The sequence below is a fragment of the Dipodomys ordii genome, unplaced genomic scaffold, assembly GCF_000151885.1.
Source record: "Dipodomys ordii isolate 6190 unplaced genomic scaffold, Dord_2.0 Scaffold35, whole genome shotgun sequence".
In the NCBI taxonomy this organism is placed as follows: domain Eukaryota; kingdom Metazoa; phylum Chordata; class Mammalia; order Rodentia; family Heteromyidae; genus Dipodomys; species Dipodomys ordii.
Genome location: NW_012267251.1, coordinates 8,525,796 through 8,540,839, shown reverse-complemented (window position 1 = coordinate 8,540,839; position 15,044 = coordinate 8,525,796). Strand labels below are relative to the sequence as shown.

The 15,044-nt window shown below is 39.2% G+C and overlaps 1 protein-coding gene across 4 annotated transcripts in view; it reads right to left on the bottom strand.

Moving 5' to 3' along the window:
- The window catches only part of Ppp1r12b (protein phosphatase 1, regulatory subunit 12B), a 212,546-nt gene that overhangs the window by 36,783 nt on the left and 160,719 nt on the right, over nucleotides 1–15,044 (bottom strand). Inside the window, exon 1 of one of the 4 annotated variants that reach the window (XM_013017504.1) lies at nucleotides 5,848–6,579. The exons of the other annotated variants lie outside the window; for them this stretch is intronic. Coding sequence (XP_012872958.1) covers nucleotides 5,848–5,949 — 102 coding nt within the window. The 5' untranslated portion in view covers nucleotides 5,950–6,579. Of the gene's footprint in view, nucleotides 1–5,847; nucleotides 6,580–15,044 lie in introns of those variants that run through there. 4 annotated transcript variants of the gene reach the window in all.

The window sequence follows — 15,044 nt, the reverse complement described above, 5'->3', positions numbered from 1 at the left end:
ACAAATGCACATTCAGTGAAAATCTGCCTAACTAAAAGATTCCCATGGTTTAGAAGATGATAGATTAATTTGGACACTCCTTACTACTGATTTTCTTCACATCTATCTTGTATTTGTTTCCTTTGTATATATCTTATGTCACTGTACATAATTGGTTTTTACTCAGAGTCTCATTATGTATCCCAGGTAGACTTTGCAGTTACTATGTAGGCTGAGGCTGGCCTTGAGCTAGCAATTCAATTCTCCTGTCTCAGTACCCTGAGATCTTAGATTATAGATTACAATATGCACTACTATGATTTGCACGAAGTTTATTTTTAGTTAGCAAGTAATTTGAGAATACCGACTAATGGGTCATGCCTTTAAGATGATTTAAAATGCTAAACCACCTGCTAGGGACTGGTGACCTCTGTCTGTGTTCCTGGCTACTTAGAAGGCTGAGATCTGAGGAGTATAGTTTGAACCCAGTGTAGGCGATAAAGTCTATGAGACTCTGGTCTCCAATAAACCTACCAAGAAAAAAAACAAAGCTGGAAGTAGCACTGTGGCAGAGTACTAGCCTTGAGCAAAAGAAGTTCTGGGACAGTGTCCAGGCTGAGTTCAAACTTCAGGACTTGCACACACACACACACACACACACACACACACAAACACACATACACGCACACAATGTGATACAAATAATACAAATAACCACCTAAATATACTAGTTCCTTAGCCATAAAGTTTAATAGTATATACAGTGGATTAAAAGGTAAGAGCTAGGGGTGTTTTGGTAGACTGTAGTTCAGAATTCTTTTCATGTTAGAAAATTACCATCAAAAGAAAAGTTTTCTAAGTGTGTGTACCATGCATTTCATGTTTCAGTAGTTTCACGGTGAGAGAAGAAACTTTAGATTCTCACAAAGAACTTCCTACCTAGTGTAGTTCCCATTGGAAATGAGAGTCAATCTGGAAGTTGTTCTTTTTTTTTTTTTTGGTCTGTTGTGGGGCCTGAACTCTGGGTCTGGGTGCTGTCCCTCAGCTCTTCAGTGCAGGGCTAGTACTCTACCACTTGAGCTATGGCGCCACTTCTGGCTTTTTTTCTTTCTTTTTTTTGCTTATGTGGTGCTGAGGAATCAAACCCAGGGCCTCGTGCATGCACACTGAGCCACCTTCCCAGCCCCTGTTCTTTTTTTTGTAACAAATCAGAAGTACTTTTCCTTTAGAAATTCCCAGTCTTTAGAGACAAAGAGATCTTGAATTAATGTGAAAGTAGTATATTTTTATTTATTTATTTATTTTTGGGTCCAGTTGTGGGCCTGAACTCTGGGCCTGGGTGCTGTCCCTCAGCTCTTCAGCTCAAGGCTAGTGCTCTACCACTTGAGCCACAGAGCCACTTCTGGCTTTTTTCCTGCTTATGTGGTGCTGAGGAATCGAACCCAGGGCCTCATGCATGCAAGGCAAGCGCTCTACCACTAAGCCACCTTCCCAGCCTGAAAGTAGTTTAAAAGGCAAAAAGATACTGTTAGGTAAGTGTTTTGTTATTCATTATTCCACAGGAGAACAGAATAGCCATATCATAATAAAAGCTCTGATGAAGGCTAGGGGTCAGGTTATTAAAAGGATGGGTAGACATTTTTCCCTGTTAAGGAAAAGTTTTGTTTTTTTTTTGCTGTTCCTGGGGCTTGAACTGTGGAGCCTGGGCACTGCCCCTGAGATCCTTTTGCTCAAGGCTAGCATGCTACCATTTGAGCCATAGGGCCACTTCCTGCTTTTTCTGAGTAGTTTATTGGAGATAAGAGTCTCACGGACTTTCCTGCCCCAGCTGGCTCGAACCATGATCTTCAGATCTCAGCCTCTTGAGTAGCCAGGATTACAGAGTGAGCCACTGTGCCTGGTAGAAAAGTTTTTTTTTGTTGTTGTTGTTTTGCCAGTCATGGGGCCAGAACTTTGGGCCTGGGTGCTGTCCCTCAGCTCTTCAGCTCAAGGCTAGCACTCTACCACTTGAACTACAGCACCACTTCCAGCCTTTTCTGCTTATGTGGTGCTGAGGAATCGAACTCAGGGACTCATGTATGCAAGGCAAGCACTCTACCACTGAGTCACCTTCCCATTCCCGAAAAGGTATTTTTAAAATCATGTTTAATAGTATAATTTGTGTTCAGAGAATAGCAAAAAACATTGTTTTGAAAATATGAGCTAAAGAAGGCTGTGAGGACTTGGACCATCTTCTGTACCTGAACAGTTTTCTACTAATGAGTATTTTAGTTGCACAATCTCTGTTTTTGTAGGCATGATATTTTTATATTATTAGAAAGGGCCCTAGGCTTATTGAATACAAAGAGAGCTGGCATTCTGTAATTAATATTTACAGTATTAGATGCTGCTAGGTGTTCAAAAGGAAAATATATAGAATAGTCTCAGTTTTTTTTTTTTTTTGTTGTTGTTGTTTTTTGTCTATCATGGGGCTTGAATTCTGGGCCTAGGTGCTATCCCTCACCTCTTCAGCTCAAGGCAAGTGCTCTACCACTTGGGCCACAGCACCATGTGTGATTTTTTTCTGGTGGTTTATAGGAGATAAGAGTCTCATGGACTTTTCCTGCCTGGGCTGGCTTTGAACCACGATCCTTAGTTCTCAGCCTCCTGAGTAGCTAGGATTACAGGTATGAGCCTCCAGCACCTGGCTTAGTTTCAGTTTTGAATCACAAAAAAAAATTATCCTTCCTTTTGCCTTCTCAAGTTAAAAAGAATACCTGTTGAGCTAGTTTAATTTGTTTATAGTGCTTCTTGAACATTTGTTAAAGAGCAAAGTTTCAAAAAAATTCTCCCCATGTGAACAGCCATTATTTAAAAATTCTCTGAGGACATTTTCCTTATATGGAAACATTTCATATTTAGTTCCTTTAAACCTACTAAAAATAACCATCAACTTTCAAATACTTGCTCAAAATGTCAGTCCTTGGCTTTGTCGGAAAAAGGGCTGTATCTCTCTTTGTGTGTGTGTGTGTTGGTTCTGGGTCTCGAATTCAAGACCTGGGTGCTGTCTCTGATCTTTTGTGCTCAAGACTAGTGCTCTACCACTTGAACCACAGCTCTTCTTCCAGCTTTGTTTTTGGTAGTTAATTAAAGATAAGAGGTTCAAGAACTTTCCTGCCCAGGCTGGTTTTGAATTTTGAGTCTCAGATCTCAGCCTGAGTAGCTAGGTGTGAGCTGCCAGTGCTTGGTGGGGCAGCCCATCTTTAACTTTAATCTCTAGAAGAAAATTCTACGTACATGTCACAGAGGTTGGGACAAGGACATAAGAGCCTTGCTCCAGTCTTTAATTAAATGTACTAGCAACTTCGGATATCTTCACTGTAGAAGCCCAAGCATTTTCTTTCGAAGAGAAATCTAAAGACACTGTAATCCAAGGCCTCAGACTGTGGGGTGCATGGTTTCAGAGGCTATGACTAGAATTTGAGAACCAGGCATAAGAGATTCAGTTATAATCTGTCAAGTGCTTTCCTTGATTTGAAAACACAGTGTTCCTTTTCTCCCTGCAATTTGTTTCCTATGTCTCTATCATGGATAAACTTTGTATTCCCACAGCAAACTAGGCTTTTATCTGTCATCACTGTCCCCTCATTGTCCCCTCAAAATCTACTTAATATGTACTCCAGTGTTGCTGATGGCAAGGGTTTTTGAACAATGCTGGGCACACTACTTCTCATCTGTAAATCCTGGCTTACTTGTATGTGGAATGTGAATAGCAATACCTACGCTTCAGGGTGGCAGAGGCTCAGCCTATGACAACCAGGCCCAGGAAGGCAGGAACAGAAGTCCACCATAACATTAACTGCTAAAAAGTACCCCAAACAAGTTTTTAAAGTGCACTCTAGTTAGCAGACATGAGAGGAAAGGAACTAGATTACTAAAATTTTAGGAGATGAGCTTAGCTTGGTTACCAGTCTTAAGAGACAGCCTCCAAACTAGTGTTGTTTATCTTTCTCTGTCTCAAACATTAAAGATATAAATAACATTGAGTAGTATATGAAATCAACCTTCTCTACAGTATAGTCTCAGGCCACTTGGACAATGCAAGCTGGTTACAGTAAGCTGATCTATTGTGGAAATCTGTAGCCACAGACCACTAAAATTGGTAGGCAGCCTCTTATTAAAGTTATCCATGTTTTGACTTCCTGTAATTTAAATTCTCAAATTTTCTCCCACTGTAACCTCTGTCTGAAAGGCAAGGGCAGGAGGTAGCAAAATGTGGGTGGGAAGGACTGTTAAAGTGAGGAAAGAAAGTAGGACCTGACTAAAGAAGAAATGGAAGACCAGAAATGGAAAAGCAGAAATCTGCTGACTGATCACAAGTCCCACACATTGCTCTGAGCTGTGTTACAGTGAGTAAATGTTAACAAGGGGCTTTCTACCCAGAGGCACTGTGGGGTACAAAAAGCAGGAAGGTAGCAAAGGGAAGCACTATCTGAAGTAATTGTGTCCCGCTTTGGGGTACCATTAGAAAATACCCAACAGCTGCAGGGAAGCAACTCCTTGAAAAAGAAGGTACTGGCTCATATGTCAAAAACACACTTCTGGAACTTAGTAATGGTGACCTGTACACCAGAGCTTCTCTTGGTTCTGTTACAGAAAAAACAGATGAATGAAACAGCTTCTTAACCCTTCCTGTTTTTGTTTGTTTATTGTGCAAGTACTCACTCATATTGTGCAAGGGACTCATATACTCACTTGGCTTTTTAGCTTAAGACTGGCCCTCTACAACTTAAGTTACAGGTCCACTTTCTGCTTTTTTGGATGTTAATTGAAGATAAGAGTCTCATGGACTTTTCTTACATCGACTTGCTTTGAACCATACTCCTCATGTCTCAGCCCCCTGAGTAATCTAGGCTTACAGGCATGAGCCATCAGTGCCCAGCTTCATAACTCCTTCTTTTTATTTTTGTATTCTGGTAACTAAATACCCCTGGATAAGGTCCCAGATCCATACGTTATAAAACAAATTTATACTATATGATGATTTACACCTCAAGGAAGACATTGAAAATGGTATAAAACAATTGGAAAGCAATAAGCAGTCTGTTCAGACTTTTTGCAGATTCCACCCCCCCCACAAATCCCCAAATAAGGAAGTTCTTTTTAAGCTGTATATACAATATAGCACAGTCTAATTGCCTAAGAAGGAACTGCTACCTTGCAGACTACCTAATATGCTCATCAAGGCTTCTCACTCCTTGCAGTTGGTAGCATTTATTACTTCTGTCTGGTTCCCACACATGAAGGCACTAAATTAGGTGTAAATGCCCATATGCTCATCACTTCAGTAGTGACATTTACTAAGTAAATGGAAAAAAGTCTCAAATGGCTCTGCCTAAGTCATTGCAAACATAGCTGGTCGTGAAAAGCTAGACCAATTTCTTTGTCTTTTAAGCCTGAAATTTTCTCATGGTACCTGGTGACTGAGGAGCAAGAATGGTTTCACAGCCATTTGTAACGCTATTGACTCATAAAACACAGGAAAGACAATAACTAAATATAGCCACAGAAAAGATCCATAGGATATATAGCGATAAAAACTCTAAAATCTTCCTGTCAAGTAGTCTGTTTACAACTGATTTAAAACTAAAAGGCAGAAAGTGTATTACCTAAGAAACTGAAATAGCTAAGTCTGCTTTTGCTTAAAACAGTATCAAGTATTATGAATCACAGTCTCCTGCAGAGAGACAAATTTTAACTTAGGATGTTTTCCCTCATTACTTACGTCTATATGCCTTTGCTGTCACCCTAACTCTGCAAGTTATACATAAACACATTTCCCAACTTTGATACAACCACAAACATATGTAAATAAAAAAGGCTGCTTACTCGGAGTGTCTTGGCAGTCGGGGAGGGAGATGCTGGGGGAGAATCAGACTGAGATTTCCTATTCCGAGTGAATTCTTTACTTCGGGTATATAAAGAGGACATGACTCTTCAGGATGTAGACACTCAACCTCTGGATTCTTCACACAAAGCTGGGAAACTGTCCCTGTTGGTTACCCTCACAGAATTTCTCCTTTTGAATCGGTGCAAGATGACTTTGGGTAGAACTAAATAAAGGATAAAAGCCGCCCTGTAAATTATAGTCTTGAGCTCTGAACCAGTCCACAGTTAAACAGAGTTTGAGAGGCGTGTTCCATAAATATTTTCAATTCAGCTTCAACCACCGTGCTCACAGTGGAGTTACACTGTGCTGAGCAACAACACCTTTTATGCCTAGGTTGAGTCCTTGATTCTCCCCAAAGGATACTTCTTATTGAGGCTTGCTCGTCCACAAAACCTGAATCTAAGTTCCTGATGACACCAGATTAAATCCCAGAGGAAGGATGACTCTGGATCCTGCCACAGATGAGTTGGGAACAATGACTGTCACTTAATCCAGATGAAAGATATACAAATCCTCTAAAAATCATTCTGTCTTCCCTTAGCTTGACTCCACTGGATTGTAAGGGTTTAAAATTGCTGCCATAAATTCAGGTTAAACAACTTAAAAAACAAACAAAAAATACAAATAAGGAACTAAGAGCTTATGAGAAAGAAGCAGTCTAAGGAAGTCAGCTTTTCCTAAGTCCTTCCAGACCAAGCTGCTTTTACATATAAACACTCAGTCATACACACATCTTTTCCCCTCCCCTCTCCTATTTTCTGACATTCCAAATCCCTATTCGCTCAGCAAGGAATGCTGGAGGCGAGCCAAGGGCAAAGATTCACTTTCAATTCAGAATTCGGGTTGCCACTTGTAGAAAGAAAAGAAAGCTGCCAGCGTCTAGAAACCAAGGGAAACTCTTTGGGGGAATGCTGGGGGGCAAAGCCCCACCTTCCAGAATTCATCACTTCACGGAGAGAGCAGTGACCTCAGCTGATTTCTCTAAACACTTCTCTAAGGCGTGAGATTGGTGAGTTTTCAACTTCTCCATCTCTTAAGTAACAAAGTCCAGACAGAAACATCAGCCAGAGAACCTCATGGCCTTTTATACTCAATTTTAGTGAGATGTCATTCCTGCTACTTTATAAGGAAGACTCACAGCTTGAAATTGGCCCAGTAGAAAGGAAACTCAGTGTGGCTCAATCTCTAAATGTAAAGCTCATCTGAGTTTCCTAAGATGCCACAATCAGGAAGGAACAAGATTACAAAGGAGTGTAACAGTGAAGAAAAAAAGTCAGAAATAAAGTGAGAAAAAGACAGACATGAAGATGTAATGATGACTGTGGGATTCAGCAGCACAGGGAAAATTAAGAGTTAAGAAAAAAGGAATTTCTGTCCTGGGTGGTGAAGGTTCTGCATTTGGCTTGAAGAAACATTTGATTTGGGCTTCTGCACTCTGTTGTCACCGCTGACTCTCCAGCATTTCCAGGCCACATGCTTTCTAAGCCGATGAGTTTATCCCCAGAGTAACAACACACTCCTGGAAACTATCCTGTCCAACTCTCTCCACAGGAAATTTATACTTCTTCCTCCAGACCTTTCCAACCTTTCCTCCTCTTTTCCCTCTGATTTGCTGGTATCATTTTTTTTGTTCCAATGACTGCTTTTATGAAATTAAGTTAAGAGAAATAATCAGGTACTTGGGAGTTAGTCTAAGGAATACAGTTGGAAGAGGATTTAAAAAGAGATCTCTGATGCATTCCCAATCCGAAAAATCTTCCTAACGATACTGGCCAATTCTACTACAGCCAGAATAATAATAATATTTGCAAAAAGGCCAATTATTGTGGGAAATCAGATATATAAATTTTAAATTATGGATACAGTTTATATAGTCAATACCACAAAATAAGAGTGAGACTTTGTTTACGACCTCTTCACTTAGAAAGGAAATGTTAATGTGAATTTTGAGAATAACGTACTCAGAGCAAGTATGATTGGTTAGAAGGTGAATATGCTCAACAAAAGTTAAGAGTTTTCATTATTCTTTAAAGGGTCAGCTAGCATAATTCTGATCAGCCAGTTTCCAGCCTTGGTCTTCTAAAGTTACTCAGCAATACAGTCACTGGAGATTGGAGAGGGACTATCACCCCCTGAACTCTGAAATGGTTCTTTGTTTCTTCTCACTCCTATTTTGAGGTAGTTCTAACAACGGCAAACTTTTGTATCTTACTGTTTTAACATATACTATCTTGTCTGATCCTCTCAACTATGCTAAAAAATATAGTAGTATATTATAAGACTGAAGAAAAAGTTCTGAAAGGGTAAATGACTTAGCCAAAAACATACAGTCTAAGAGAGAAGCAAAACACAACTGCCTGTGTCACAAGCTTTGGTTGATTAAGGTAAAGTAAAAACAGATCTGAAAAGATGCACCAGATTTGAAAAAAAATTCAAAAGCCTTCACGAAGGTTCTGGGTATTTGAGACATCCACAGGAATACATCAGAAATGTAGAACAGAAGTAGCTTCTCCAAAAAGTTAAAGCTTTCTTCATTCACTTGTTCTTGGATATATTTTCTTTTTCCCAACCCTGCCAGCAAGCATTTAGAGTTCCTTTTTGACTCAAAAGACATTAACTTCTTGTGAAAATGAAAGCATACTTCATATTCCAGTGGAAAAAGAACTGGAAGGAGCTAGAAGTATGGCTAAGTAATACAGCACGTGCCTAGCAAGTGTGAGGCCCTGAGTTAAAACTCTAGTACTACCATCACCCAAAAATAACAAAGAAAAAAAAATCAGACATGGTCTTGTTCCTTTCTCTTCCTTCAGAGAGCCCAGTTTTCAGGTGATATACATTTCTAGCATCATCCCAATTACAGATGCAGAGATGAAAACAGTGTACATTTTTCTTCACACTGGCCTACCTTAAATAACATCCTGGCCATGGGCACACCCACTGCCTCTCAGAAGATTGCCTAACCATACATTTTCTGCTCAGGGATAATCAGCGTGGAGTAAGAATCACTTTCCTCTCCTCTTCAAGTGGGAGTTCTCCAATTGATAATTCTATTTCTCCTCCAATTAAGATTTAGTAAACTGGAAGTGGCGCTGTGGCTCAAGCAGTAGAGCACTCGCCTTGAGCGGAAGAGTGCAGGGACAGCGCCCAAGCCCAGAGTTCAAGCCCCACGACCAACCAAAAAAAAAAAAAAAAGATTTAGTAAACTAAGAGCTTGGTAAAAGAAACCTCAGAAATAAACTTTTCCAGGTTAAGCTTTTGCAAAAGCCTTTTGTTTAGAAAATAATTTATTCCAAACAGGCAGGACAGAATGTTGGGCTCATCTGTTTTAGTTCTTCTAGGTGAAATAAAGGGAAGGGGAAGTTCATACATATTAAGAGTATTATTAATTACAACGGAATTAAGACTACCAGGTGGTGAGTTTTATAGTCTTTAGAAAACACAAACATCCAAGGAAGGATTATGTACACTTGCCGTTGAGACAATACACATTGTGTGACTAAACCAATAAACTATCTTATTTTTGTGGGTTCGGACCACCAAATCTCATCAACTCTCAAAACTTAAATGAAAAAAAATCAGTTAAATAATTTCTAGTACTTTTCTCTTTCTTTTTAAATCAAGAAAAGTAAATGCCATGGTTTAAAAGTGATAATGTTCAGTAAAATGCCTCCTCTGTGATAACTCCCAAAGCAGCTAACATGCTACCGTCATGTTCTGCGTGTGGCTGGAAAAGTGTGTTGGCCTTAAAGCAGATTGTCTCGCTTGAAATTCAAACCTCTGCTTGACCATCTAACATGACCCACTCTTAAACCTCACCCTCAAGTACTGATAATGCACCCCAGTTCAGGTATTACCTGGTTTAGTCCTACTACAGAGCATGTATAGCATCCAGCAGTATCTGGTGTGGTCACACACAACACATGGTAGCAATTACAGAAACAACCTTGTCACTGGAATTTGTAAAACATCTCTATCTAAGAGAATAAATGAAAAGTAGAAGCAAATAGCTTAAACACGAGTCTTCCCATTTTATGACCTCAATTTTCTTATGGTTACATAAAAGACTACTGTGAAAGGAATGACAGAATTTCCTCAAGGAATTAAGGAAAAACTTCTCTACCTTTTCAACCCCTCTCTCATCCCAAATTTTCTTATTTCTGGGAAGGCAGTACCCTGGCAATAAGTGGAGGATACAGTTCAGAAGCAACCACCTGTTCTAAGGTTAGAGGACTGGATTTACACATGGATGTTGGGCAAATACACAAATACATTAAGACTAATGGAAAAAAAAACTGTTTAGGTATAAACATGAAAGAGAGGAAAAGCTGAATGAATATTGTGTTGGTATGCAGTGGAAGGTATTAGTATAATTTTCAAAATAGAAAAAAATAACTATATGTAAATATGTATAAGTGTGCATGTTAATGAATGTGTCTACATGTGTATTTCTTATCTCTGTCTATTGATAAGGGCTGGGAAGATCAACCTTTGGAATATTTCACATATCATGTGCTCAGATCACTATTTCTAAATACACTCTCCATCAAAAAGAATGAGGGTCCCTTGAGAAGTAGCCAGTTCCACAGCTGGAACAGGAAAAGGTCTTTTGAATCAGTGCGTAAGCAGTGATAGGGACAGGAAAAGGATACAGAAATCTATTTAAGAAGTCCCAGGCAAAGAGTATGATACTTTACTGAAAAACAACTAAAGCAAAAAGGGCTGGGGGTATGGCTCAAGTTATAGATTAAGTGCCTATTAAACAAAAAATCCAAAATTCAAATCTCATTACGACCAAACAGGGGACCATATAAGCATCAAAATAAATGATAGCAATGAATTGTAACCTTTTAAATAAAAGAGAAATCCGTAAGTACACAGTGATATAAAGAAATGAATGAGCTGAGTGATCCTGGCTTATACCTTTAATCCAAGCTACACAGGAGGCTGAAATCTGAAGATTGAGGTTTGAAGCCAGCTTGGACAGGGAAGTCTGTTAGACTCCAATTAACCAGTCAAAAGCTAGAAGCAAAGGTATGGCTCAAGTGGTAGCATGCCAGTTTTGAGTTGTAAAAGCTAAGGTGCCAGGTTCTAAGTTCAAGCCTAGCATCAGCACACACACACACAAAAGAAGTTATTCCTTAAAGCAAAATGTTTCCTAATAAATATAGAAAGCAATAAAGTTAAAGAAAATAATCTTTTAGAAATTTTCATTATAAAATCAACCCAGGAAAGGAATGTGAGTTGATTCCAAAACTGGTGAGTAAAAGCCTATGAGCAAGTGGATTTTTACATACTCTCTAAGTGTTGCCTATAAAGTATTCCTTACAATGAATGAGAAAACCTTTACTGTGGAGACAACTGGCAGATGCCAACTTAAGGAGTGATCAAAGTCATTACCCTAGTAATATACACCAGTGCCCAGTCAACATGATGTTTGTAAACTTCATCTTAAAAAGATTTTAAATATGCAAGGATTGAAGAGTATATAAGGAAGAAGGGACTATAAAGGCACAGGTGACATATAAAAGGAGAGAAGAACAGCACTGGCTCTTTGGGTCACAAACTGATTGAAAAAAAAATCCTGGAGTATACAAATACAAATGCATATAAAAAGGAGAGGAAGACTACTGACAAAATTGTGTATTACCTACAAACAATTTCTAAAAATAATTGTTACAATTCCATTGGCTTAGAATACCTAGAGATGCCTAACTTTATCGTGCTACAGGTCATTAAAAAAAAAAAAAACCTTAATATCTTGGAATTGGTTCCTTTTTTGGGGGCAGGTCCTAGGGCTTGAACTCAGGGGTTGAGCACTGTCCCTGAACTTTTTTGCTTAAGGCTAGAGGCACAGTTCCACTCTGGCTTTTTGGTAGTTAACTGGAGATAAGAATCTCATGGACTTCTCTGCATGGACTTGCTTCAAAACTTGATCCTTACATCTCAATCTCCTGAGTAGCTAGCTAGGAGACATCAGCACCTGGCTGGAATTGGTTACTTTTAAAATTAAAGTTATCAGAAGTATTTTTACAATCTCACAGTTCTTACAATAGTTTTCAAGTTTTATTTGTTGTTGTTGTTGTTAGGTTGAAGAGATCAGAGACTGTCTCACTAACTTGGAGAATATGAAGACTGAGCGTTAGCTATGCAACTTCATTCTCATAGTCTGAGGTCTGAGAGGTTTCAAGGCATTATGTTGGGTGACTTTAGCCAGAAACTTAATGCTTATACTTTTCTGAAGTATTCTCAAAAACTTGAAACAATTACCTAAAACTATAATATCTGTTATTCCATTTCCATGGTAACAAAAGGTTTCTTGCCATGACACATTTCATCAGATATTTAAAAAGTATGGGAAGGTGGCTTAGCGGTAGAGTGCTTGCCTTGTATGCATGAGGCCCTGGGTTCGATTCCTCAGTACCACATAAGCAGAAAAAGCCGGAAGGGGTGCTGTGGCTCAAGTGGTAGAACACTAGGCCTTGAGCTAAAGAGCTGAGGGCAGTCCCCAGGCCCAGAGTTCAGCCCTTATGACCAAAAAAAAAAAAAAAAAGTATGGGAAAGTTCCCTGGGAAGGTAAGCATAGCTTCTAGACTAAAAGGTCTTCAAGGCCCAGAGGGGATCTCTAACAATTTGTTAGACATTACTTAGTCTTTCAAAAATTTCTTGGCTGCTTTCTGCAAATCAACTTTTTAGTAGCTTTGTTTATAAACTTCTGAGTAACCATAATAACAGAGTATTTTAGGTCAGATTTAGGGAAGAAGGTGGTGAGTCAAGTATTACCAGTTAAGAACAGTTTAAGTTGCTTCTTCCTCCTTTTAGAGGTAAGCATTTGATATAGAAAAATCACTTTCAGGCTTATTTATGGATATTAGACCCAAAGAATCTTTTTATTTTGCATTTACAACAGAAGAAAACAAATCACTTTATGTGTATATGTGTGTGTGTGTGTGTGTTTTGTTTTTTGGGTTTTTTTTGGCCAGTTGTGGGGCCTGACCTCTGGGCCTGGGTGCTGTCCCTCAGCTCTTCAGCTCAATGCTAGTGCTCCACTTCTGGCTTTTTCTGCTTATGTGGTGCTGAGGAATTGAACCAAGGGCCTCATGCATGCAAGACAAGAACTCTACCACTGGGCTACCTTGCCAGCCCATATGTGTGTGTTCTTTAAGACACGATTCCTACTTGGAAAAAGATCAGAGAAATCTCAAGATCTAATTGCAAAGTATGATCTCTGTAATGATGAAATTAATAACCAGGCCTCTTTTTGTTTTTATATAATAATTTCTGATACCGTCCTAAATAAATGGTTAGAATTTTTTCATTGTTTTGTTTTTCTGCCATACTGGGAATCAAACTTAGGGCCTTGTACATGCTAGGCATGCTTTCAACCACTAAACCACATTCCTAGCCTCAAATAAGCAGTTTTTAAAGGAGACCAGGGAACCAAGTCAGAAGATAGGCAGAATCCAAAAGAACTTTATTTACTAGCATATGCATTTATACTGGTATTTTATTGGTACCTAGAGGAAGGAAATAATTTTGGTAACTCATCTGCTTCTTTTAATTTCCCAAATAATTCTTGTCTTTTTGTGGTGATAACTCACAGTTAATGATGGCTGCTGCACAGAGCTCCTAAGTGAGGGTGAAACACCAGGGATTTTATCACAAAATTAATCTCACTTCTCCTTTGAAATGAATCATTCTAGTGTGAAGAACAGTTTTTCATTCTACATGTGAAGAAAATGCAGACCAGAGAGGTCATGTAATTCTTTCAACCTAATACAGGTCTTTTGACATATGCTTTTTATGAAAAAGCAATAAAAGCTAAAAAAAACCAGACCAAAAAAGGTCTGTACTAAAAGGCTTGTAAATACTCTGGTGGTTTGTTGGGGAGGGGAGGGAGGCAACAGTACCATTATAAGGTACAAGGCAGCAGCAGAAAGAAAGCCAGACAAGGACCTACAAGGTGCATTGGACCAGAGCTCACAGTGATGTAATACTCTACAATACTCTACAGCTTCTCTCTCATAGAGTTAAATGCTCATGTTCTAGTGTTAGTGAAAGATTACATCCTAGAAACTCACTTAAGAGTTAGGGATTATAAAGAAAATCACTCTGCAAACCTTCCCCAGAATTGGTTCCTGTGTTTAGTTGTTTTAGCAATTAAGTTTAATTTTGTAAGAGCTTAAAGAGGCAAACACTAGTGAAAAGCTATCTTTTTTTGGTTGTTGTTTTATGTGAATAACTTATGCAGATGTCCCCCACCCCCATTCTTCACTATCTTCACAGGCTCCAGGACAGAAACGGCTGTTAAGTTAGAAAGGGTCAAGTCAGAATCTGGGTAGAGCTTTTCCAGGCTGTGGAGGCAATAATCTTTATCACTAGGGTATTGTCTCAATGATATAAAGTGGTACCAGTAGTAGGTTAGGGGCAGAGATGTTAAATATCCTGCTATGCTAGAGACATGAATAAGTAAGTACTCTGTCAAAAACTTTTAACACCCTGGTGAAAAAAAATGCTTAAATTCATCAGAAGTATTAACAGAGCAAATTAAATCTTTTGATTATCTTAAAAACAGCTGATCAGGGGGCTGGGAAGGTGGCTCAGTGGTAGAGCGCTTGCCTTGCATGCCTGAGGCCCTGAGTTCGATTCCTCAGTACCACATAAGCAAAAAGAAAAAAAGCCGGAAGTGGCGTTGTGGCTCAAGAGGTAGAGCGCTAGCCTTGAGCTGAAGAGCTGAGGGACAGTGCCCAGGCCCAGAGTTCAGGCCCCACGACCAGACCCCCCCCCCAAAAAAACAGCTGATCAAATATTACAATGGATAGTTTAAAATAAATATGATTTGTGTGAAACTTTGTCAAAGCCAATATCATGGAGAAATAATGTTATTGCATGTATATCCCAACATTCACCAGAAAGCACACTTGTCTAGAGCATGTAGAAGGTCCTGGGTTTGATACATAGCACCATAAAAAAATTAAAAATATATAAATAAGTTAAAAATGAAAGCTGGGTGCTGGTGGCTCATGCCTGTAAAACTGAAATTTGAAGATCGCAATTTGAAGCCAGACTGAGTAGGAAAGTGTGTGTGTGTGTGTGTGTGTGTGTGTGTGTGTGTGGTCAGTGTGTGTGTGTGGTCAGT